The 26,658-nt window shown below is 38.4% G+C and overlaps 1 protein-coding gene across 1 annotated transcript; it reads right to left on the bottom strand.

Annotated features, from left to right (window-relative positions):
• Positions 1-13,296: 13,296 nt before the first annotated feature.
• On the bottom strand, positions 13,297-19,290 carry RPL8 (ribosomal protein L8). The gene is made up of 6 exons (XM_007426501.3): positions 19,157-19,290; positions 17,285-17,428; positions 16,646-16,787; positions 16,120-16,338; positions 14,676-14,791; positions 13,297-13,503 (listed from the first exon to the last, which is right to left on the bottom strand). Exons 2-6 carry the CDS (start codon positions 17,420-17,422, stop codon positions 13,345-13,347), a joined length of 774 nt encoding a protein of 257 aa, XP_007426563.1. The 5' UTR covers positions 17,423-17,428; positions 19,157-19,290; the 3' UTR covers positions 13,297-13,344.
• Positions 19,291-26,658: the final 7,368 nt, after the last annotated feature.

Here is a 26,658-nt window from a genome sequence, read left to right as displayed (position 1 = left end):
CCATTTTTGTCCTGTGGTATGTGTGTGTGGTTTTTTTAAAACAGACTGCACAGGTAGTTGAATTCTGTGCACTATGCTGAATTCTGGAACAAAAGTCACAGTGAGATTTGGTGGACAGAAATTTGACCCTTGACAAAGAATAAAAAAAGAAAACTGTCATAGTTTCTTAATGTGACTATCTTGTACTTTTTGTATGTTTTATATATACATATATATTTAATGAGCACAAGCTTTCTGGTATTTTTACTGAGTTAATACAAACAACGCTGCTTATCAAACTTAGGATTTATAGTTGAAATGAGCAAAACAAAATCACAAATTTCTTTTGCATTTAGTGTAACTAGTCTTAACACATTTTTATTCTATGTAGCAGTGTTCACGTCACCCAGGTTTGCTCTAATATACTTGTTATGTTTTAATAGCATTTTTTGGATTGGTTAACAACATTTGAGTGAAGCTTTACCCATCTATTTGGATAAATTTAATACTAGCTTAAACAAAATAATATCCTGATTTTATATTAGAACCTCAAGCATTCATATTCCCTTGGTCCAGTGATTATTGTTAAACAAGGTGTTTCAAAGACTCTCTTCGCCTACCAAAAGAAGGCAGTTATTACTTCAGCCTTGGGGGGGGGGGAAGCAAGTGTGATACAATTGTGGAACTTACGTTCACAATGCTGTACATTTTTTACCCTCCAGGGGGAACATGTTTTCAAATGTTCAGCTTGGGGGTATTACCACTAAGCTTTTGCCCCTAAAAGAAAACGTTCTGAGAGTATGGCTTCTTGGAAATCAGTAGGTGGCAGAAACATGAAAATTCCTTTTGCTTTTGGCAAAATGTCAGATTTATTCATTTTAAAATGTTATACAGAGTAATTTATGCTTCTGTCAATTATGGCAGCAGTAGTTTCAGAACTGTAATTTATTACCTCAGTATTGATGGCACACATTAAAATAAGTCCTCAAAGTGCCTAAATGTTTAATTTTATTTTTCCCCTAATTATTGAATTCTGTTTTTTGTTTGTAACACCTAAGGAGAAACTGCTGTCTTCCATAAAAGTGATTCACCTAGTGGTAATCTTACCTTTTTTAAAATAATTTAAGATTCAAACAAAAAGAAGTTGAACAGCTACAGGAAAAAAATTAGCAATTTTCTTACCAGAATGTGTTTATAAAAATAGCTTTCATTTTTATAGGAGCAATTCTGTATGCATATAAGTCTTTATCACTGAGCTCAGTGAATAAATTCTAAATGTTTTGTTTTAGTATTCTCACTGCTAAACTAACCTAATTAAATAAGTATGCATGGCTGCCAGCTTGCTATGTTTTTTTAATGTATTTTCACTTTGAAAGACCTTTTGAATGCCAAAAGTCACGGGAACCTCATTTATTAAAAAACAAAACAAAACTAGATTCTAGTCTTTAGTGGTTGTTGGATTGGAATGTTCTCTGAAGACCAATCAAGAAGTAAAAAACATCCAAAATAGAATTTTAAACTTAATCCTTAAGTTGCATAATGTATTTTGAGTTTTGAGAACTTGCTTTAGAAATGCATGTATTGGTTTGCTTTGCTTTTCAAACAGAATTAACTAGAAAAAACAATTATAGGCAATGTGTATATATAGAGATAACATTCTGGATGTCCTTTGTTCATTAGTGAATTAAAAAGAGTATTTGAAATAGTTCAGTCGGTGTAGAGTTAGGATAAAATAGTTTTTCTTCCCCCTTCTGGCACACTTTCATATGGTAGTATACATGATCTTGCCACTGCCATATAGGCATTCTTAAATGAAATTGCACTTTAAAAACAAGCTGCAAAATGTTTGTGTTAGGCTTCATGTTTCATGAAAAGCGTATTCCCTAGGTGGACCAGTCTGAAGAATTGTCCCAATATTACTCCTGTGTGTTCCACTGGAACTTGGTTTAAATACTGTTTTGCTTTTCGGACAGTCCTATTAATGTTCACTGGTTTGTTCAAGATAACTCCATGTACTGTTTATAAAAAAGATGGTAGTATTACCAAATGTTATATGACTAAATGTTTGTGCTATATAAAATAGACTGTTATGGACATTGTTAACACAGGTTGTGCTAGGATTCACATTCTTAAAAACTATTTTATCAAAAAAAAAAAACACCACCACCATAAGACTCTACAAGAAATTCCTGCAAGAAATAAATACTTCAGAAAAATGCAAGCATTTTTCTCTCAATGGAGATTATGGCAAATTGAAGAAAAATAAGGCTGGTTCACATTTGTATGTGTACCATTTCATGATACTCTTGTTAGGTGGTGATTTGTGTGTTACTGAGTCATAAATCAAATGTCTTGGCTGAAACATTTGCAGTTTTGCAATGATTTCTTTCCTAAGAATGAAACAAGTTGACGGAAGAGGGCCTCTATCTCTTTCTGTTTCTTCTAACGGCCTCTCCTGAACTCATGCAAGAATCCTCTGTCTGAACTGGAACTGTTTTCACCTCCATGTGACGCTGCTCATCTTAATATTATCTTCTACCTCTAAGGAAAGATTGGGGGGGGGGATGGGGAGAAGGCAGCTGAAAAGTACTGTTTTTAGTTTTCTTTCATGATCAATTTACCAGATCCAACCCATGTTTTTCTAGGGAATCTGTCCCAATAATCAGAAGCAAGTTGCAACAAGTTGATTCTGTGATGTAGATTTATCTATAAATTTGGCCATAGGCTCTGTCAACCATAGGCTGGTTGAAACCATTAAAAGAGCAGAAAAGTTTTTCCTTACTTTAAAGTGTGAAACAAAATGGGATAAAATCTACACATGTTCTGCCTTAGTTTCTCAACTTGCTTTCATATTTTTGAAATTAACTAGGCGTTTGTCAAATTATTAAAATCCTCCTATAGCATTAGTAACCACTGTTCATTACATTAAGCTATTTCTGGTATTTCCTATTTGAGGATTTTTTTACTGAATTTCACTCCCTCCCCCCAAATCAAAACATTCCAAAAATTGTGTATTGAAGTAGGTTTGGATCATAATGGCTTCCTAGGTGCATAAAAAGCAAATACTCTTTAAGCTACAAAGTTGGTGACTTGCTCTGCCCACAAAGCATGTACTTAGGTACAGGCCTAACTACAAATCAGGAAGTTTCCTGTTTGAATCTATCCTCTGCTGAGAATTCATTAGATAGCCCTGGGCAAGTTGTTATTTTTCTAGCATCAGTCTCTTGTTAATGTACTACAGTTGTATGCAAAAGTTTAGGCATCTTTGGTCAAATTGTAGTAAAGCTGAAAAAAGATTGAATATTTTCAGCAAGATGGTGATCCAAAACATGCCTCTGAATCAACTATAATATGTTTAGAAAAGAAAGCTAAAACGTTTTGGAAGGGTCTTCAAGGTCCCCAGGTATGAATATTATAAAAATCTCTCAGGAGATTTCAAACGGCAGTGCATGCAAGGACACGCAAGATTATGAGTTATAAATGTTCTGCAAGGAAGGGGGGGGGGAGAAATCCAAAAGCAAAAATAAGACCACTGACAACAGAAAACAACTGAAAGCTGTTAACTTCTGCCAAAGGAAGTGATAAAAAGCACTGACTGAAAGCAAGTCAGAATTTTTGCAGCTGCCATATTCCCCGTTTTCTTATTCTGAATCTGTAAGCCACCACATAAAGAGTAAGTAGGCATTCAAACTTTACAGACAGGTGTGTTGAACTGTTCCACATAGAGGTTGTGTCAGCTTCTGTTCACTTAGGGATTCATCCAACCCACAATTTGACCAGGGGTGCCTAAACTTGCATACAACTGTCTTGATTTCTATCAATGTAGTAACTACCACCTGCATGCAGTTTGGGTTTTCTCTGTTTTTGCTTCCTGATCTTTAATCTTTCTGTCAAGTGCTTTGTTGGGAGCAATTTGCATCAATGTATGTTCTATCCAACAACATTCCCTGGAAATACAGTAATGTGGGCCAAGTCATTGATGGTGGTCCCAGTTCCAATTGCTGTGGCTGAAAATGAACCTCTCAGTCATGTTAGGGATGTCTGTTGATTGTATCCTTTGTGGCCCAAGCACAAATGCCAAATTGTGTGTCAAGCAAATTATATGTATTTTCTATAGATCTTTAATTCATGTTGCTTTTTTCCAACCTAACAGTAATTCTAAAATTGATTAAACAGCTTTTGAGAACGTCCCCATGCCCTGCCCATCACAATCATACCAAAAAATATTTGTTTAGTTCTATTTGGTACTGCTTAATTTTCTGATATTCTCTTTAAAAAGGAAAAGATGTATTTTCAGGATTTTACTATATTAATTTTTGGATCCAATTGGATGACATTCAACCTGTTGTTTTGCTTTCCTAAAAATGCTATCTTTGGTGGTTCCCCCTTTTTCTTTTGTTCTTTTTTAAAATGCATCAGTTGCTCTTAGTGTAAACATCTAAATGTTCATTGCTACTAAATTCTTGCTGTACCTTGTTTTTTTTAATTACTTTGACTGCTAAAGGATTCTCATTGTTCCTGCACATATGCTTCCTGTATGCCTCTTTTTTCTATACAGGCTTACCTCTGAACAATAATGTAATATCAGCTGATTTATCATTTTTTCCAGTTTAAGTCTGTATTTGAGTCTCACAAAATAGCTTACAGCTTTCAGTACAGTACTATGATTTGTTTGGCTGACTTTTTTTTTAAATTTTTATCCTGCCTTTATTATTTTTATAAAGATTCAAGGCGGTGAACATACCTAATATGCCTTCTTCCTCCTGTTTTCCTCACAAGAACAACCCTGTGAGGTGAGTTGGGCTGAGAGAGAGAGACTGGCCCAAAGTCACCCAGCCGGCTTTCGAGCCTAAGGCAGGACTAGAATCACAGTCGCCTGCTTTCTAGTTTGGAGCTTTAACCACTAGACCAAACTGGCGCTCCTTTTTTTTAACTTCTTAAAATAGTAACTTTTTTGAACAACAACTATACTGTGGCCCTTAGCTCAGTAAAGTGCTTTCCTAGAACCGTAGGCTACCTTGAAAGCAAAGCAAAAAGTCATGGGCTTCAGATTCTATCTTACAAAAGGGCCAGGCAAAGGTTCTGTGTTATGGATTAATTATATATGTGAAAAGGAAGTGGTAGAACAAGAAATGTTTTTATTGTTGTAGGAAACAGTTATCTTTTAGAAAAGATTAACTCCAAAATCTTAGCATCTCTTTCCACATATTAGAATGCTTCTCACAGAGAGATGTGATAACTGCTGGCTTTGTCATCAAAGAGTAGAGCTGTGATACCACAAAGACCATTATAGGCCAGTTGCTGAAAACTAGGATTTTCCTACTACAAGACTTTCCATGATTAATTACATAGGATGTAGGGAAATTTAAGTAAAGAACTGAAACTGAAAACCAATAAAGATGGCAGTGATTAGAGTACAGAAATACTTCTCCCTTTCTTTCGTTGGACTAATTATTCCAAAGATATTACAATATTTTTTTTATTTTTAAATATTGAAATGTGGTTATGGTTTTCTTTTACCTTGGGAACCAAATGATGGAAAGCTAAACGCTTTCTCAAACAATAGTTCTTAAGTACATTCTTTTTTTAACCATTTTACCTGACAAGTGATTTAAGCCTCTGATGTTTTTGTTTTTGTATTTAAATATGAATTTTTAAAAAATGAATGGACTAGAGTTATTAGTGTCTTAATAAATCTTCTGTTTTCCTAACAGGCATATTTCTTGCAGCTACAGTAGATTGCTCAGATATGCTGTCAATATTGTTGACTGATAGTTCTGAAAAGATTGAAACTTTGCTGCTTTGAATATTGTAACTTCTGATTTGCAAGTAGTAAGGCTGAGGCTTATAGGTGTAGAACATGTAATCCTCCAGGTTTTGTTCACCGCCAATCCAGAACAGGGCCAGCTCAATGAAGGATGCTAAGAGAAACATCTGGAGGGCCAGATAGTCTGCAACGTATCTGGCGTACTTCTTTGGATCTAATGGAATGACCAAATAGAATTTTGCCACTCACACTTTGGGGTTTCCCTTCTGTGACCCTTCCTTCTTGCCCCTCGAGATCCTTCCAGATTCCACTGGTTTTTGAGAGCATGAGAGCAGGGAGCTGCATTGAGAAGGGGATTGTATCATCCCAGTCCTGAGAGATGCTGTTTGGTCAAGGAAGGCAGCTTAAGTGTTATTTCTCTTTTTCCTAAAAGAAAGTTTGTTTTTTTATTCTCATCCTTTTCATTAGCAGACTAATATAAATGCTTTGCTCAAGACATTGGGGCTATACATCTCCTTGTAAACAAAAGATACCTCATGTTTTAAGTTGTATGTTCTCTTTGCAGTAAACTCAATGTAACAAAGCATTTGAATTTCCACTTGCAGTTTCTTATAATTTGCTGCCCTAGAATGTCTTCTGCTTCAATATACTACTTATAATTTTAAATTTCCAATAAAAGGGCTACAGCACTGTAGTGTATTTTCTAGTATATTATTGCAGGATACCCCCCTCCCTCCCTCACACAAACACACATGTTAAGTCATAATTAAATGAAATCAATGTAAATTTATAAGCACAAAGTTGTTAAAATTTTGCTAGCTGGAAGAACACATCACTTGAATCAGTTAAGTGATATATATCAAGTCTAAAACTGAAATTTAAATAGACTAGTATGTTCATCAACATTAATCTTTGAAGGATTCATCTTCTAAACTCTGATATAAAACTAATCTAGATGACATTTGCTCTCTTGTAATTCTACAGCACCCTTTTTCAAACTGGTCCTTTCCAGACGTAACTACAATTCCCAGGATTTCCTGACAGATTGAGGCTAGCTGATCATGCTGGCTGGGAGCTCTGAGAGTTGTAGGCCAAATACATCTGAAATACATCAGGATTGGATAAGATTGTCCTGAATCTTTGAAGTGGACTTGGCAAGTTAAGAAAGCTGAATGTTCATTCTTATGTTTCCTTAGCCAGCAGGGGGACAGAGCGGACAGCAAAGAATGAACGCTTCTCCAGTTTGAAGGCAGGTCCAAATTTTTAAAGGTTTATATCCACTCAAACTGAACAATTAATGGTAAAGCCAATCTTCCATTATATATATAAAAAAGGTGTTTGAAATGATTGCAATTCATTTACATTCTACATTAGTTTGAATACTTATATATTATTACATTAATGCTATTAACTTCTGCGGGGGGGAATTGAGGGTGGCCTGTAGTCCAGAGAAATGCTGAGCAGCACAAAAAGAGATGAATGGAGAAGAGGTTTGACTTTCTCTCCCCATTACACTCAGGACTAGTAAGCACTGGAAATGGATATTTATCCAAATGAGGGCCTGGATGTTATTTAAGTAGTGTGTGGGTTAATGTCATCCACATTGTACAGAAAGGGCATATGGAAAATGCCCAAATGTTCATCCTCCTCCATCATTATCAAATGTTAACTGTTTTCTGAAGTAGGAACTTTTCAACGTTTTTAGTTATTGTCATTAGCACTTAGTGTTGCTGGAGTTTATGCTTTGAAAAAAGCTATAATTATGAAATTAATCCTAAATGTTCCTTACAAATAGTTTCATCAACTTATTTTATTTTGCATTTTATTTTATATTGCTCTTTGTAACATTGGAGGTGCAAGAGTTCTACGAAGCTGTAAAATCCGTGTTTTGATTTTAATGGATGTTATTAGGGATTGCAAACTGTTGCATGTACATAACCATTTTGGATATTTAAATATGGCAGGCTTGAATTCTAGGATGGTGGTTAGAAGGGACAGTATGGAAAGAAGGCACTGAGATTACTGGGAATACAAGCCATACAGAGGAAGAGAGAGGTGAGGTGCATCAGCTGTCTCCTACTTGCCCTGTAAGACCACTCTAGATTTTTTTCTCAAATGAATTTCTGACCCACTTTGTGTTTGTTTAAGGCCCACAATGCATTTCCCAACTCCAGCACAGGTTAGATGTTACAGTGTAGAAGAAGGGGAAGACAATGGATAAAGTGAATGGGTGGGATGAAAAAATTACAGTACTGGAATGTCTTTGGAAAAGTAGAGGTCAGTCCGGTGAGCTTTTGTCCATAGATTCAAAACCTCATTCAGTAAGATCTATTACTGAATTGTCATTGTACTATGCAATACAAGAACTGCAGATATCATGGCATCAACTAACCCCACCTTTAAAGAATTATTTTTAAGGTTGAGGTCTACATAATCGCCTTTTAGTGCCTACCTCTGAGAGTGCCTACCACCTATATAATTGTATATAATAATCTATATAATTGCCAATATAATAATCTACATAGTTGCCTTTTAGTGCCTACCTCCTATCTCCATGCTGCTTCTGCTTTCAAATTAAAAATCTGTGATTTGTATTTCTGCTCAGCTAATTAATCCTGATTGTTCCCCAAAAGAGAAGCAGTGTTGGACCTAGACAGGTTTTGGAAATCTCAGACCTATAGCTTGGAAATCTTAAAAAAAAAAAAAAAAATTCCAGAGAAGGCAATGGTGAAGCACACCTGCATTTTTGCCAAGAAAATGATGTAGTGCAAGGGGTCAGGTTTGTGCAAAAGTATCTTTTTTTTTTAAGCTATACATAATTCCTTTTGGGAAATCTGTACTACTTTTTCCATGTCTGTGTAAAAAACTGCACCATTTTGCTAACTTTAACTTGAGCTGTACAAAAGATTTAAAATTTGAAATGTTGATCTCAAAATGGATAGTTGCAACCCTACTACAAATATTCTGAACTCAAAATGGACTGAGCTGAAATTATAATGATAGTTGGAACAGCTGTTTTAGACTCTAAGTGCTTCAAATTTGAAACTTTTACACACTGCTAAATAATAGCTCTACTCCTAAAAAAAAAAAAAAAAAGGCTAGAAAACATGTGGCTTTCTTATGGGAGAAAAATAGATTTCTCTAGTGTTAAAACTGGGTAGTAAAAAAAACAAAAATTGTGGAAGCAAGCAAGGGCAAACTATTTCTGTATTGTTGCCATGAAAAAGGAATAGATATGTCTATGGAGTCACCAGCAGCTGAGTTTAATAGAGGGAACCCTTACTTTTATATTAAATTAAACTGGTCCTTGAGATAACACAGCAACAAACCATAGATTTTTTCCTTTCTCCATGTGACTGATTTACAATATATTCCTTCCTTGTTCTTGGGAGAGTTTGTTTGTTTGTAGTTCGGTCTCTTGACTTCAAAATGGAGCCAAGGGAAAAAGGCCTTTCTCTTTTTCAGAACTAAGACTGGGGGGGAGGGGGTGTAACTTCCACCCTGTGGCTGTATAAATTACGCCTCTTCTAAGCAGAAGAGATGGAGTTATTTCCTCTCAGTTTCCTTTTCAAGTAGCTGGGAATCTTGAATGTCTGTCTGCACCTGGGATTTTCCCATTTTGTATTCTAACTTCTCTTGGGTTTTCTGTTGTTCTGTTCCAAAAAGAATTGTATCCTTAGGAGATAAAAAATAAGCTGGTGGAATATGCTGCTGTACCAATAGATGTGTTGCCATATAAATCTGGGTTTCTGCCAGGCTCCCTCTTGTTCAGCTTAAAATTTAGGGAAATTTTCACAATCTTCCACTGTCTGTATTTAAAGAGATGCTGCTGAATTAGTCTCCATCTTGGAGTTCTCTCTCATTTTCAAGAGAAATTTACCAACTGTAGAATAGGGACAGCTGTTCCACTAGAACAAAATTAAAAAGCCCACAGCAGTTGTCTAGACTGGTCACTTGAGCTCCCCACCCCCAAAAAGTAAATCAAAGTACACATTAGACATTCTCATATGCCAAAAGATAGCTGTAAGTTGGTAATGAATGCAAAATACTGATACAATAAGCAACTGTAATCCACCAAATGTACCCAGTATTTATTTCATATTAGAAAGCTCCACTATGGCAAGCTTTTGAGTTTGGCATTTATAACTAAAGATAGAGAACAACTTTTCTGTACCAACATTTGCTATTTAACAAAATTTAAAAATTGCTTTATATCAAAAATCTACTCTGGTAGCAGGATTTTTCTCAACAATGTCTTGTCTACTTTCTTTAACAGCTGTTAAATGCTTCTTATATAATAGTCTGGTCTAGGCTCTCCTGCAGCATTTTGTGAGCCAAATGAACCCATCTATAGATGTCAAGCTCCCTCTTATCCAATTCAGAATGCAGTCTTACTCTGGTTTTGTATTTTCTACAGATCCACATTTTGATACATACATTAATTTCTTTTTTAAAAAACTTCTACTGCCCAGGATCAGTGCCTAGGACAATCAAATCCCTCCTCAATGATAAGGAATGAAACTCAGCAGTTTTTACTGAGGATACCCATTGAGTCCGGAACTAATCTTAACTCACCCATAAGTAACAGGTTGCCAGATCGTAAGCTCTCATATTGAAAAGCAAACCAGGCAGTCTTCCTGATTAGCTTCTAGCTTGGGCTCCCTTTCCCTAATTACCTGAAATATTGCTGGCTGGATATCTAGACTAAAAGACCAGTCCTTTTTTCAATGTGCATCCAAATTTCACATTCTGTTACCGCAAGAGACCTGGGCCACACCTAATTTAGACCCTGATGGATATTATACTACTTCATGTAATACAAGCCCAAGGAAGAAAGGAAGAAGGACAAAGGGGGTATCACTACTCTTGTTAGCAGAGAACTTTAATTCAGCATTGCTTTGGTCTCTCCCTTGGACGGTTTGGTTTTACCTGTTAAAAATTAAATGGATTTAAACTCTGCTTTTTAAGATATATTATCTCCTCTGTGCACTTCGACCCAAATTAAAGCACAGTTGGGCTGTATTGAACCTACATAGGGAATTGCTCCTCCCATTATTCTTCTGTGACAATCATGATTGGAAGAGATTTGAATGCACGTTTAGGTAAAAATGAATCTGTTCTTTTTTCATCGATAGAAACGTAACACTTATCTGCGTGAATCAGCAGAACCCTGTTTTCCAAGGTAGGGAGACAAAAGATACAACTTGTAATGTCACAGGTCTTAGCGTGAAGCAAATGGCCAACCAATCAGGCTCATGTATTCTTAATGGTGTGTTGGAAAATTATATACTGGCCAAATACATCTTCTGGGGAAGAGGTAGGAAGTTTACTGTGGATTTTTGGTTTGTATCCCATAATGCCATAGTTTTTCTGGCTAACCTAGTGGTGGAACCATGGTCACTCTGAAGATCCAACCAGACTGAAAGAGCAAAAACAAAATTTGTCCCAGCCTTAGAGACTGCAGATATCATGACATGCATTAAATGGAATGAAAGAACAGGATATTTAACCACATGGCTTAGTTCTACATCTGCATTAGAAATCCAACAGCATATTATTGAGACTTGATAAGTTCTCATAGAGTGATATGAGCCTCCTTCTCTGTGTTAGACTCTTGGCTACTGGTCTCCCTTTAAGAAGTGGTTAAAGTTATCAAATTTCTTAGGCTAGGAAAGGCCCCAGGCTGTGATTGCATCTTACCAGTGTTCATCAAGATGCATTCTAACTGGTGGGTGCATCTTATTTATTGACATTGATCAAACAGGAAATATCCCCACGGACTGGAAGAGGGAGATAGTTGTGCCTATTAAAAAGAAATGCAGTAAGGGGATGCATCTATTTAGAGACCTATTAGCCCTTTGAATTTAATAGCCAAACTTTATGCTAGATCGCTGAATCAAAAATTAGAGGGCTGCTTGGATTATGAAGGAATCCTTGGACTGAAACAAGTAGGATTTTAAATTGGGCAGCCCCAGTAGGACATGATTTCAATGGCAGGCCACATTTTCATGTTGTACCACCTGATAAATACATCTATAAAATTAAATCTCCTTCATATGTGGCCTGCCTTTAGTGTTTGATTCCATACCTCAAACCCTCTTATGTGTAGAGAATCACAATGACCTTGGAGAAACTACAGGACAGCTGTTAGTAAAATATGAATTAAGTTCAGGACAGGAAGAAAAGAGAAACTCAAACTAGCTCCACCTTAACTCTCTTGAGTTTAAAAGGGAGGCAGGGAAGGAAAATGCTGTCTAGCTTTTAGGATTGTTACTAAAGCCCTTATCAATTGAGTAGTGTTCCATTATTACTTGTGGAGCCTGTTTCCTGACCTGGCCTACTCTGACATTTTGAGAAAAAGATTGACATTTGGAGAAAAAATACAAAATACTAATAGGCATTCAATATTTTTAATTTGGAATTTGTGTATAAATACATCCCTCCAAGCAAGATCCCGAAGGAGCATTTACAGAATGTACCAACTACAAAGAAAGCGCAGCAGGATTGCAATCTGGCCCAGGCCTTGTTCCATTTATTAGACACGTAATTGCATGCCATGGGCTCCTGGAACATTCACTACAAATACATCAAGGAAGCAGTATTTAAATCCTCAATGGCTTTCAGGAAATTCTTTTTTTTATCAGAGGAGAGTTTATACCTCAGCCCTTCATCCTTTTGAGGCTGAAGTCCTGGCCCAGATTTTATATGCATTACAAGTTGGGCTTGACCCCTTAGATATGACCTCTTAGATGTCATACAAACTTCATTTCTCAGGTCCATCTTCTGCTTCTAAAAGCACCCCTAATGTAGCTCTCAGAGATGCCTCAGATTGAATATAGGACTTGCAAGGTTAGCAGTGTAGTACTGGCTGACACTGTATTTTTCTTGTAACGTAAGAAGATAAATGCCACTGGATTAACCAAAGATTACCTTCTTTCTGCTGGCTAAAATCAAGCCAAAAAGATATTTATCGAAGACTGGAGGACATAGAACTTCAAACCAAATTTGGCTCCTTAACACAAAGCTTTAGAATACCAATTACTACAAAAACATGGAAACCTGCAAACTATCCGAGCGTGCAAACCTCTCTCAGCTTAAGGAAGCAACTTTTTCAAGCCAGGCATAACATCTCACCCTCAGCCCTTTTAAGAGGTAGATATAATACAATCGCTGCATCCCTGCAATTTTAAGAGAAGTTGCAAATTTTAGTGAGCATCTATCTTCTAGCCATTTCCAGAAAGAACAGTCAGGTTTTACACTGAACTTCTTTTATCAGATACCAATCGAGATATAACAAGAAACATAGACAAGGAACAGTCTGGCTGCAGTGAGTGATTAATGACTTCATTGGATTGTTACTTTACCTTTTAGTTGATATTTTAGTACTGTGCACTTTCCTGGGTGTATTGTGACACACTTGTCTTGTTTTCCTGTTTTGGATACTTCTCTGGTCTTTGATCGCATATAAATAAAGACTAGTTTCTAGAACACTTTAAGTATAAAATTGTTTTGTAGAAGCTATTATTTCTAAAATGAATTCTCACACTCTGTTTTTTAACCAGATGACATTTATTTATGAATATAGTAAAGTGAAGAATTTAATTCTCCTTCTCTTGCACAGTCTTTGTCCCACGCAGTCTACCAGTACGTCGAGCTGCAATAAGACCGACCTTGCGACCAGCTGGAGCGTCCCTCCTAATAGTCGAAGGCTTACCAATGTGCTGATGGTTACCACCACCAAAGGGATGTTCAACAGGCTGGGAAAGAAAAGCAATCCAAGTCAAAAGCAGAACAGGAAGTTATTTCAAATACCAAAGGAACTTAATTAAAACTCCCATTAGGCAAATGACATTACTGTATTGCTAATGTTACCAAATGGAAAGCAAAAATTTCTGAAGGCATCTTGCTCATTCTGAGCAAGAACTGGTGTTAATGACTTTCAAGAAATGGTCCAATCTGCTGGAAGAGAATGTAATATCTCTTGCTTTCTGCTTTTAAAATGTTAAATCGATAGTCATGTATTAGCTTTGATCTGAATGTTGTATTACCATTTTATGTTATAAATTGCATTGTAGTATATGACCATTTGGGGCTTTAAAATGTTGCAAATAAGGTATCAGGTATTTATAGTGCAGGTTTGGAATTCAATATAAAGTACTAGGTATGAGTAGAGATTTAAAATATGAGCACTGAAGTTGTATCAGCAACGTCAACACTAGATTTGAGGGAGAAGACACTTAGCTAAGCCATAACCAAACTTTCCCAGAACTTTGTTATGAAGAGTCTTCTCCTCTATTTTCCTCTTCCCTCCCCATTTAATTTTCTTTTAATCATCTTTACCAAATAACCTAATTTAGAAGTAGGGATGTGCAGTGCTTCAGAGGTGGCACCTTTTTAAAAGAACTCTATCATTTATTGCTTCACATAGTAATGGAGGAATCCCAAGAAAATATGCATTTGCGATGAGGTGCCAGTAGTATGTAGACAGGTGCCTAGGGGAGTTCTGCCCAAGGTTCATGACTGTTTTTTTCCTGGTAACTGATGGTAAAAGAGATTTTTGAGCAGCGCTGGTCTAAAGAGAACGGCAGCATGGGTAAATCAACGTTTGTGCAAAAACTAAGCTCAGATCATCTGCATAGAGAAGGGTAAAGAGCTTCCTATCACCAACTTTAATTGGGGAAAAAAAATTCTCCCTTCAAGACCAACACAAGTTTATGTATAAAAAGTCTGAATAATTCTTGTAGTATTTGCACATCTTTCTGGCCTTGCTAATAGGCAAGCCCAAGAAAAGATGCAGCTTCTTAAAGAGATGTTGACAGATACAGTGTATATGCTATTCAAAACATCTTTTCATTTTAGGCAATGTATCAATCTAGTAAATAAACAACAAGGAAATTATATTAGCATGATAAATACAAGGACTACTTACGTTCATAGCCACACCACGGACTCGTGGCCAGCAATTTCTCTTTGCTTTGTATTTGTGGTAAGCCCTTCCAGCCTTCAAGATAGGTTTATCAATACGACCACCACCAGCAACAATACCTAGAAGAAAATGCAGTATAATTATCAGAAAAGATCACCTCTAATGATGTTTTTTTTTGCAAATACTAAATTCAAAACCTACTTAATTTGTCATATTAAATAGATAAAATTACATTCTTGGCTTTGAATGTTTGCCAGAAGTTAGCGCTATAGGTCTGTCAGTTGTAGATTTGTGCTGCAGACTTCCAAGAATTTTTATGTAGTCTTTACAGTTCAATTTAATAAGAATCTTTTAAAAATCACTAATTTATCAAACCTTTTAGATGTAATGTCAAAGTATTAGAATCTCTTCCATCAAAAACAATTGATTATAATAGTTGTTTCTATTCAATTAGTAGTTTACGGCTGCGTGGAGCAGCTCCTTAGTTAGCATCAACATGACTACATTTTTCCCCACCCAGGCCAAAAAAAAAAAAAAAAAGCCAGTTTTGCTGCAATTAGCCTTCTTAAATGTACATTATAGGAACAACGTACTAAACAAGTATATTCTATAGAATTCATGGAAACAGCATTTTCAAGTAATGAATTGTATTTTATCAAGTGGCAGGTAATTTAGTAGTGTGTTAAATGGAATAAAAACTCAAACTATTGCAGCATTTCATAAGAACAGCCCTGCAGTCAAGCATTCTGGGTCACTGTATTTTAATTAATATTCTTGTTCTTACTGTAAATCACCCAGTGCCGCTCCTTAGTGAGATGGGCGGTGACCAAATTTGGAATATAAATAAATAAAGCAATAGCTTCCTTCCAGTAGCTCTTCCCAGCAACCGGTATATAAGGCCTACTTCAAGCTTTTATAAACACTATCTCACTGTTTCATATGCATGAAGTGCTATCCTCAGGCAGATAATACACCTGCAATTACAGAGGGAAACCTAACAATTTTAAGAACTCACGGACCTAATAATCGTGCAATGCAACACACTATCTGCTACCAGCAATGCTTGTTTTACCTACATTAATTAAAATTTATACAAAGACTACATAGATCCAATGGACAAATTCCAATACTATAATTATTTCAATACCCTTTACTGCTGATCCAAAGTTACCAGTATTCAACAAATATCAACCCCTCCCATATTAACTGAGGAGATCTTAAATTTTTACAGCAAATTGTCTGTTGTGAGTTTCTGCTTACACTTTATTTTCTTTCATGACCAGTACCTCATCATACTAAAACAACTATTTCCTAAAATAGGAAATGACCATAACATTTCCATAATCTTTATAGTGCAGGCGCATTCCATGTTGTCATAGTTTAAACTTTAGATATTACAGATTTTAACCAAATATTTTGGTTCTGGAGACTTAGGGATAATATTTACCAACAACTGCTCTGTTTGCTGAGGAGATCACCTTCTTGGATCCAGAAGGCAGCTTCACCCTGGTTTTCTTGGTTTCAGGATTATGGGAGATAACAGTGGCATAGTTTCCAGAAGCACGAGCTAGTTTTCCACGATCCCCAGGTTTCTCTTCGAGACAGCAGACAATGGTGCCTTCTGGCATTGTTCCAACAGGCAGGACATTGCCAATGTTGAGCTGAGCTGAAAGGGATGTATTTGCATGTGTGAAAATGCTTTTTAAAATACAGTGATGATCTGGTTACACAGGGGGAAGAGCCATGTTAATCTACAGCAACAAAATAGTTGGCAAGTCTGGTGGCATCTTCAAGACTAAGGGCACAACCTTTTGAGAGCAGCACTTCATGACAGCTTATGCCCTAACAAAGATGACTGGCCTTGAAGGTGCGATTAGACTTTGTGTCTATTTTCTATTTCATGGTATTTCTCTCAAATACCAACTTTTCAAAGGATGCTACAACACAAATGGTCGCCAGTTGTCTCTACTCACCTTTCTTGCCACAGTAAACAAATTGTCCAGTATGAATGCCCTCAGCTGCAATAAACAATTCTGTTCGCTTCTTAAACCTATATGGATCACGAAAAACAACCTTGGCAAGTGGAGCTCCTCGACCAGGATCATGAATGATGTCCTAGAGAAATGTAATTAAAACTTGAGAAGTGTATGGCTTCAAATGTACTATTAACAATATTGCAATTTTACTTACAGAAATATTTACTTGTGCATTTGCAGCTCAAAGTATTAAGTGTTCAAGAAAACAAGTTTTATACCAATATTACAAGGCTACGGAACCCGATAAGTACTTCAGCTGCCATGTATTTAACATCCATACTGCAATGATTGTATTAGAAAAGTGTGTGTGTGAAAGGTTTAGATCCATTTTTATATTCCTCACTTCAGATGTTGTTCATCATTATATTTAACTAAGAACTTTAAATTCATATTTTTAGTTCTTGTATGACACTCAAGACTTTTCAATCTAACCATCATTTAAAAAAACCTGAAACCTGTAACTATCAATTTATAAGTCTGTTCTCTTAGTGTTTAGTTACCTTTCGATTAGTAAAAACTTTAGTTTAAACTTTAATAAAATGCAGTTTCATAACAACTCCACAACCTGATACTTGCCTTTACAATGCCCTTGATGTAGCCATGTCTTTCAGCAAAGTCAACAGCCCTCAGCTTTGCTGCACCTTTTCTGTGCTTCACATGGGCCCTGAATACAGAACCTGCACCTTTTCTTTGACCTCGTATTACACGGCCCATTGTGCACTGAAAAATAATTGGAATCACAATTATTTAGGATTTTTTTCTTTAATTATTTAATACATATGTCATATATAATTAAAATAAAACCTGTGTTAAGCTCCTGACGACAACGTAAGTCCACATGTAGCCCTGGAAACTCATTGCATGACTTTAAGCTAGTCATTGTCTTTCAGTCCTATCTACCTCATAGGGTTGCTGTTTAGGGAATAAAAGTGAGAGCCAGTTTGGTCCAGTGGTGAAGGCACCAAGCTAGAAACCAGGAGACTGTGAGTTCTAGTCCTGCCTTAGGTGTGAAAGCCAACTGGGTGACTTTGGACCAGTCACTCTCTCTCAGCCCAACTTACCTCACAAGGTGGTTGTTGTGAGGAAAATAGGAGGAGAAAGGAGTATTAGGTATCTTCACAACCTTAAGTTATTTCTAAAAATAATAAAGGTGGGATAAAAAAATCTAAAAAGAAATCAAAGATTTCTATGTAAGCCACCTTGAGCTCTTGGGGAAAAGCAGAATATAGATTGAGTAAACAAATCAACATGGAAGTGGTTTACCAATTCTTTCTCCAAGGATATATTTGACCTTCCAATCTAGTCTACTATCTGGGCTTTCCTGTTGTTTCCCCTTCTAAGTACTAATTGGTTCTAACCCCGCTTAGTTTTCTTGAGACCAGCCAAGTGCTGCTCTTGCAGTGACAATATACCAATATTAGCTGCAGCACTATTAATAACTAAATCTAAATGTTAGCTCTACCTAGTGTTCCATTTTTATAAAAAAAATTTCAATTAGTACAACATGCAAAATTTTCTTTCTGCTTCATCACTTAACAGTGATTAAATCAAACCTGAAAGAACTGTGGTCCTTTCTAATCTGATCCATTTATTAGTTATGCATCCCCTAAACCTCCATTTAAAAACATTCAGGGAGTTAAACTATCATTTTTTAAAATAAATATAAGCCTAATTTTTTCCAAGTTCCAACTCATTCTGGGTGAGAAACAAGTCAAAAACCAACATTCCATTAGTGGATTTCCATGTGGATTTTCTTTTCTTCCTGAATGCATAACCCCCCAATAAGTTGCTTTTTGTTATTCTCAACCCTGTTGAGAGCAGAACATGGATGATTTTGAGAGCAGATGGAGAGAGAAGTGGGGAGAATTGTGCACCCACCCCTTCTGTTGGCAGAAGGCACTGTGAGCAAGTGAACTTAGCAGAAACTCTGGGTTTCTTTTTCTATTTTAGCTTAAACGAGCTCTTCATATGCAGTGGCAATACAAACATATCTGAATATAGAACGTAAATTTTGTCCAAAAAGATAAAAAATGACGATTTAATGAGCAGCAAATCAATTATGAATTATCATCAAATAACTGACAAAAAGTTGAAAAGCTGACATGCTGTAAATTAAGTGCTCCAAAAACAGCTTATTCCTCGGAACGACAGCAAAAAAAGACGAGGAGCAACTCCCTACAGTGTATTATCATCAACTTATAAAAACATCAGAAACAGAAAAGCTCTTCGCCATATTCCTCCAATTTGCTCGTGGCCCAAGGGGACTGGGCTCGCTTGCCGCGGAAAGCTACTAGGTAGAGAGAGCTCGAAAGCGCCCGCCCGCCCTTAAAAGTTCGACAAGGAGGTAAGCAGGTCAATAACTCTCAGAGGTGGCCAAGGGGGCGGTCACAGAGGCCCGATGGAGACTGATACTCCTGAACCGCTTTCCTAAACCGGAGTACTTCTTACCTCTGCCGAAGCCTGTTCCAGGAAAAAGAAAGCTACGGCGATGACGGCACTACAAAGTCCTTCCGGCCAAGACGGAAAGCGGCGAGCCAAACCATCTGGAAAGCCTGCTGGGTAATGTAGTTTTGGTACATGAGAATCTGAATTCGCTCTCGTCTGGTCGTTAAAGTCTAACGAGACGCGCTGGGTGCATTCCGCTTGGGTCCCGCGCAGGATGCTTGTTCGGTCTGATTTCCTTTATTTCCCATTGCAGGAGCTAAAAGACATTACGTCCCTTATTTATGTATTTATTTTGTTTGTTTATTCGGTTTCGAGGCCGCCCGACTACATGGGGACTCTGGGCAGCTTACAGATAAAAATTGAAAGAAAACAAAATATATCAAGAAAAAAGAAGACAGCTGACCGGAAACCGAACAGCCACAAGCCAAGGGGCTCGACCCCCATCCTAGCCCAGGGCCAAGGAGAACAACCACGTCTTAAGCAGTTTGCATAAGTCGGAAGGGTGGGAGCAGTAGGAATCTCCAGGGGGGATATCATTCCACAGTCAAGAGCCACCAACCAGAGAGAAGGCATGCTTCCTAGGTCCCTCGAAATGACACTGCTTAACTGACTGTGCCCACTCCAGTTGATCTGACTGGAGTGCAGAAACATATGGAGATCCCTCAACTAAACAGACACTGTGCCATGCAGAACTTTCTAGGTGATAACCAGCACCTTGAATTGCACCAGGAAGCTGACTGGCAACCAGCACAGCTGGTGAAGAAGTGGGGACATGTGCACATACCATGACACACCCATCAGTGCCTGTGCCATTATTGCCCATTAGGAACTCATTGCTGAGCTGGTAGACTGGACTATGGTAGCAGGAGGTGTGTTTATGATCCTTTTCCAGAACACAGTGGAGACTTGATGCTTGCCAGTGCCAGAGCTGCAGATCACTGGTGTATGAAGTGTAAAAGTGCTTTGTCAGAAAGAAGTTCACTTGCTTTAGTTGAACTATCTCTATAATAAGAGAGGCTGATAGGGCAGCAGTCCTGTTTCTTTTGCTCTGCATAGAGCTGGTACTGTACCATTTTACAGCAGAAAATGTTCCAGCAATACAAAATATTTCCTGACTCCGCAAGACGGAATTTACAATGTATGTCTTCCCTTTAGCAACAGTTGCCAGCTTTTTGTCACCCCCCACGGTGTTGGTAACGTTTATATTATGAACAACACATGGGCAGAAAAACTGTATGGTAGCATGCAGATACTATGGTATGGAAGCTAATGTCTCCCTGGAATGTTGAAAAGTTGACAACTGGTTGTGCACCAGAATATCCAAAGGCATACAGCATGCAGGCTCTCTTATACACAACAAACTGAAATATCTCTGCATCCTGCAATTAGGTAGTGCTTTCCCTTTTAAAACAAAAAACAAAACCTTAGTTCTGCTGGCATCCTCATTTCATTACCTACAATTACAACATTCCTTTTTGATTTTAAGCATTTGATGAAAAATTGGTGGTTCATTAAAGGTAGACAAATTTCCATTTTTTTAAAAAAAATAATGCCTTTAGGAGGCAGGCAGCACATTTTTTATTAGCTCCAAAGGGTCTGAGTGATTTCAAAGGCTGATCTTTTCAAAAGCAACATCTTCTGTAGGTATCCCTTAGCTTAAAACAAGGGTGGGGGTGGGAGTTGGGAGGTAACAAACTGAGGCCCCAGGACTGCATGCAGCCTTCCCTCCAAGCCTTGGGTACCATCCTGAGACATCTACAGGTTGTCAAATTATAATTAACAAAGTCACAGAAAGAACACTCTTGAATACATGATTAAAAACTACTCAAATTGACTATGTTTATTTTTAATTAATAAAATAAAGTCAAATTTAGTTATTGTTGTGGCCTTACACGTGACTTATCAGGTACAGCCATTTCACTGTTTGGCGGAAAGAAAGATGGAATTGTTGGTGTTTGGTATTAAATCTCATGTCAGGAGTGCAGTTAAGTTCCCTAATGGATGTTAATGTTCTATGGCAAGGTGGCTATAAAAGATTCAGAGAATACAAATGGTATTCCTTAGGTAATAAAGCCTTGGCAGTTCCAAACTGAATAAAGTTGCTGATCTATGTTTGCAACTATCATCATTTTACCAACAGAGGTGAATATGTGTAGCTCAGGGTTGAACTATGGAGTCCTTGGGGTTCTCTGAGCTTGGCTCTTTTCTTGCAAACATTTCATTACCCGGCTAGGTAACATCTTCAGTGCTAAAATGAGATGGGGTTTGCTCTCTACTTATATACTGTGGCATGCCTTGCCAGTGCTGGTGTGGGTGGGGGTTTTGTTTTGCTCCTCTGATAGTTTCTTGATTAGCATATGTTCACTGCTTGATTGTGTGCCTGGTGGTAACCTCTGCTTATCTGGGTGATGATTGCTGGTGAGGCGATCTTCTGGTCTTTTGCCTCTTTTGAATAGTATGTAGATGCTGTTTATTTCTATGTGTCTGTTAATTGCTGCCTTGTCTGAATAACAGGCTTCCAAGAATTCTCTTGCATATTTGGATTTAGCTTGGTCTAAAATGCTGACAGTTTCCCAGTTAAAACTATGGTTCAGTTTGCCCATGTGTTGTGAGATTAAGGATTTTTCATCATGTCTTCTGACTGCTAGTTGGTGCTCGTGGATGCGCTCTGCTGGGCTTCTGCCTGTCTGTCCTACATAGTGTTTGTTACAGTCCTTACACTGTATGTTGTAGATGACTCCTGTTTTTTCTTCTTGTGTTACTGGGTCTTTTGATTTACTTAGGATATTTTGAAGTGATTTTGTTGGTTAGTGTGCTACAGAGATGCCATGTGGTTGTAATAGTCTGTTGGTGGTTTCTGAGACGTTTCTGATGTATGGTAGTGTGATCCTTTTCATGGCTTGTGTAGGTTGTGTTGTAGTAGGTTGAGTGGTCAGGCACTTTTTGATAAAATTATGTGGATATCCATTTTATTGGAAGCTGTTGTATAGGTGGTCTTCCTTTTTCTGCTGTTCTGGGTTGCTGCAACGCATTTGTGCTTGCTTGAATAATGTTCTTACACAGCTCCTCTTGTGGGAGGTTGGGTTGTTACTTTGGTAATAGAGTACTTGATTGGTGTGGGTTGTCTTCCGATAAACTTGGGTTTCTAATTTACTGTTGTTTCCTCTGCTGATGAGGATATCGAGGAAGGGTAGCATGTTGTTGTTTTCTTCCTCTCTGGTGAATTTTATTCCTTTGAAGATGTTGTTAATGGTTTCATGTGTCTTCTCTAGTTGTTTTTTTATCATAACAAATGTGTCATCTACATACCAGATCCATACTTTAGGTTGTATGTGGGGAAGTGCTATAGCTTCTAGGCATTGCATTACAATCTCTGCTATGAGTCCTGACAGTGGTGATCCCATGGGTGTGCCTCTGATTTGTTGATATATTTGTCCATCAAACTGAAAATAGGTGGTGAGGCAGAGGTTGATGAGGTCCATGATTCTGGGTATTTCGATCTGGGTGTATTTGGTTAAGTCGGGTGTGTTGTGTAGTACTGCTGATATGGATTCTTTTGCTAGTTCTGGGTTTATGGATGTAAAGAGTGCTGTGACATCAAATGAGACCATAATTTCATCTTCATATATGTGTACGTCTTTGATTTTCTGGAGGCACTGTAGGAGGAGTTGATAGAATATTCACTATTCTCTGTGAGGTGTCCAAGCTTTTTTGTCAGTTCTTTTGCTAAGTTGTATGTTGGAGTCCCTGGTAAAGATACAATTGGTCGGAGCGGTATGTCAGGCTTGTGTATTTTTGGTCGTCCGTAGAAGCGTGGGAGGATGGGTCCACTGCCTTTTATCTGCCACTGTTCTTCCTTTGTGATCTGGCCTTTCTTAGTTAGGTCGATGAGGGGCCTCTTGATTAGGTTGTCTAGTTTCTGTATTGGGTTGGTGTTAACAGGGATGTAAGTTTCTTTGTCCTCTAATAACTTGTTGGCTTTTTGCAGGTATTGTGATTTATCCATAATAACTGTGGTGCGGCCTTTGTCTGCTGGGAGGATGATGATGGTTTGGTCTTTCCTTAGGCTATTGAGGACTGCTCTGTCCTCTGCTTTGAGTTGGTGTTGATATCATGTTCTTCTGATCTGTGGTATGATTGTCTGCCTTATGTTTTCTTGGGTCTCTGGGTTGACTCCTGTTGTTTTGAATGTTGCTTCTAGGGATGTGCAGAAATCTAGTTGATTGGCATTGTCCATGTTGTAGCTGAGGCCTTTCTGGAGGATATTGTGTTCTGCAGTGGATAGTGGCTGGCTAGACATGTTGACTACCTGTTCTGGTTCGAGTACTTCTTTGTTTCCAGGGTTTAATTTGAGTAGTTGAGTTTGAAGTTGAGTTTTTGTTTTCTCTGCTTGTCTTCTGGATGTGTTCTGGATGGTGGAAGTCAGTATCTTAGTATGCTCTGGGGTCATGGTCAGTTCTAGTTATTCCTTGAGGTTGTCTGTTGTTTGCTGGTACTTGTCCAGTCTGTGGTGCACATCCATGATCATTAGTCTTACCATTTTGTGGCCGTTTTGATGTGCTATCTTCCATCCAGCTGTGCTCTTTATTGGGGATTTGTATCTGATGCTGGTGGGTAGAGTATGCTGTCTTAGGCATTCATGTAGAAAGAATAGCTGTTCTTGCCTCCATGCAAATTTCTCCCATCTGCGTGCTTTCTGAAGCATTTGATGCCCATATGTGGTACCAATAGAGGTGAATATGTGTAGCTCAGGGTTGAACTGTGGAGTCCTTGGGGCTCTCTGAGCTTGGTTCTTTTCTTGCAAACGTTTCATTACCTAGCTAGGTAACATCTTCAGTGCTAAAATGGGATGGGGTTCATATCATCATTTTATCTACACATTAGGTCAGATGACTTGCTCCTTAAACTATTTTTAGGCTTTTAATTCTGAATTACTGTACTTTGATTTTGTCCTGAAAGGCAGCATAAAAATAAATAAATACTGGCTTCATTGATTGGGCAATTGTCCCATCCTCAAAATCCTCCTTTCCAAAGCAATGCCTATAGATCCCTATACAAGAATGCATGCTCTGTGTGTGTGGTGTGCTTGATATATGATGATGCTCAGTTCTTGAACTAATTTGGAACCTATTCTTTCACCACCATCTGTAAAATTTGCCCATTTTCCCACCATTGCCGAGGAGAGTTCCATAAACATTATAGTTGCTTTCCTATTATAGTGTAGATATATTGCTATTCCAATGTAATTTTTTTTCCTCATGGCATTAATCCATATGCAGCCTACACTGAAATTATGAAGTGATCTTATCCCACTCAGATACATTTGCTTTATAACATTCTAAAAGTCTGTGAGAACAATGTTATGCCTGATGTATAATTTATCTGGATTTGCTACGCAGCTCCACATAATTTTATGTATAAATATCCTGGTCTCCAATAACGTGAGGGTGTGTGTGTGTGTGTGTGTGTGTGTGTGTGAATTTATTTATTTATTTACAATGTTGGTAAATAACATTGGTAAGACTCCAGAAATAAACAACAAAGCAAGATTAGGAAAAATAAGCAGACTAATAAGAACTAATTATGCAAATCAAAGAGGAACACCCACAATCAGTTTGGGCCAAAAGAATGGTGGGGATACATTTTTTTGCTGCCCTACAAAATGCAAGGAGAGGGGATGCTAAATGATCCAGGTATAGTATGTTCTAAAGTGTACAGGACACCACAGAAAAGGCTTGGTGCCTAACCCACAATCCATGCCCTTCCTGTGGGGAGGGAGGATTCTCAGCAGGCCCTGTTGAGATTTATATTGTAGACCAGGTGGGCAGATTCAATTCTGGCAAGGCAGCCACTAATATAGCTGATGATTAGTCTCTCTTGCATAGCTAGGAGGCAGCACTAGTTGATCTTCATGATCTTAAAAAACGAAGAGTTGGATCTGACTTGTAAGTGGATGGGAAACTGTCAGGAAATATCAGCAATACAATAGGCTAGACTGGGAAGTGGAAAAAACATCCCAGAAGAAGGAAATGTATTTTTTAAAAAAATCTGTATTTTTTTGCCAAGAAGACTACATGGATGTGCCTTGAAGAGAGAACTGAAGGTTCAAAGGAATGGGTTTGTCTCTATATCTGCATGTATTCAGATTGCTAGAATGATTATGTCAGAAGCCTCGCAATCAATTAAATAGTTAATCAGCTTGCTTCATTTCTGCCATTATGGAAAAGGGGGAGAGGGACAGAGAACCATTAAGCGCAGGTGGACTGTTATCGGGTTTCCAGAGACAACCAAGGTCATACCAGCCTGAGACCCAGGAAGAGCTGAGATCACCAGCAAGAAGGGGGATGGACTGGGAAAAAGGGGGGTAGAAATGATGGGAAAGAAAAAGGGTTTTTGCATGCACAGGCTTTTAGTCTTGGCAATAACCTGGAACTGTAGACTGCTTCTTAATAAAGAATTCTTTTGCTCTGAAACCAATCAATGGTCCAGCTGAGAACTTTTGTTGGGATTTGAGTCTGGCAGATTCTTACATTTTGCCAAGACACCCTTAGCGAATCTTTCCCAGAGTGAACGCTCCTTGAGGAAGATTTGAAAGGCTGCTGCAACAGAAACTTGGGATGGCAGACGACGCCATAGAAGTAGAGTCCAGAGCGGTCAGAGGGATTCACCAGTGAGTCACAACCCGGACCCTCAGAACCATTGGAACCTATGGTGGCGCGGAGGAGAGATCAGTGCCCAGCTACCCAAGTGACCCATTTCCAGAAAGTTGTGGAAGCGGAGGAGAAACTGCCACCTAAGCCCTCAAGGAAGAAGGTCAAACCCTAGTGGTCACTGGGGGTTGGAGACATCCAAGTGACTCAAACCCCCAGGGAGAGGAAGGACTCGAAGTCATGAGTCGGGAAGTTAGAGGGCCATATGGAGACCCTGCTGGAGAGATTGTTGGGGGCAGGGATCCAACAGCCGCAAGCTGGAGGGGACGGAGCCTTACCCCCACCCCGGTCTGGTTCCCCAGTGTCATCAGGGCAGAGTGGGGATGAGCGCGAGGGGCAGGGATCTAGTGGAGAAGACGACGATGCCCCCCCCCGAGAAGGCGCCAAAGGGGTGAGAAGAACCCTCTCCAGCAGCGGGGTCTGAAGATGGTTTTCAACGGAGACCCTGACTGGCTGGGCTGTTTCATGACCCAGGTGCGGATCTACACGGAGGGATGTGGGCACTTGTTCCAAAACGACATGGAGCGAGTGGCTTATGTGTCGGGCTCACTAGAAGGCAAAGCTGCCAATTGGGTGATGCGCTTGCACGAAGCTGGCTCCGCAGATTTGCGAAACCTGGATGACTTCATGAGTGCCCTCTGCAAGCGTTTTGAAGACCCCTTCCCAACCATCAAAGCCAAGGTGGTGATCAAGCATCTGAAACAGGGATCTCAAGCAGTTTTGGAGTATGCCCTGGAGTTCATGGGGTTAGCAGAAAAACTTCGAAATTGGCATGAGGAGTTAAAAGTGCAGTAT

The sequence above is a fragment of the Python bivittatus genome, unplaced genomic scaffold, assembly GCF_059951505.1.
Source record: "Python bivittatus isolate LINGU-HERP-01145 unplaced genomic scaffold, Pbiv_v1 ctg000350_np1212, whole genome shotgun sequence".
Taxonomy (NCBI): Eukaryota; Metazoa; Chordata; class Lepidosauria; order Squamata; family Pythonidae; genus Python; species Python bivittatus.
The sequence above is the reverse complement of the archived record's forward strand: the minus strand, read 5'-3'. Positions and strand labels throughout refer to the sequence as shown.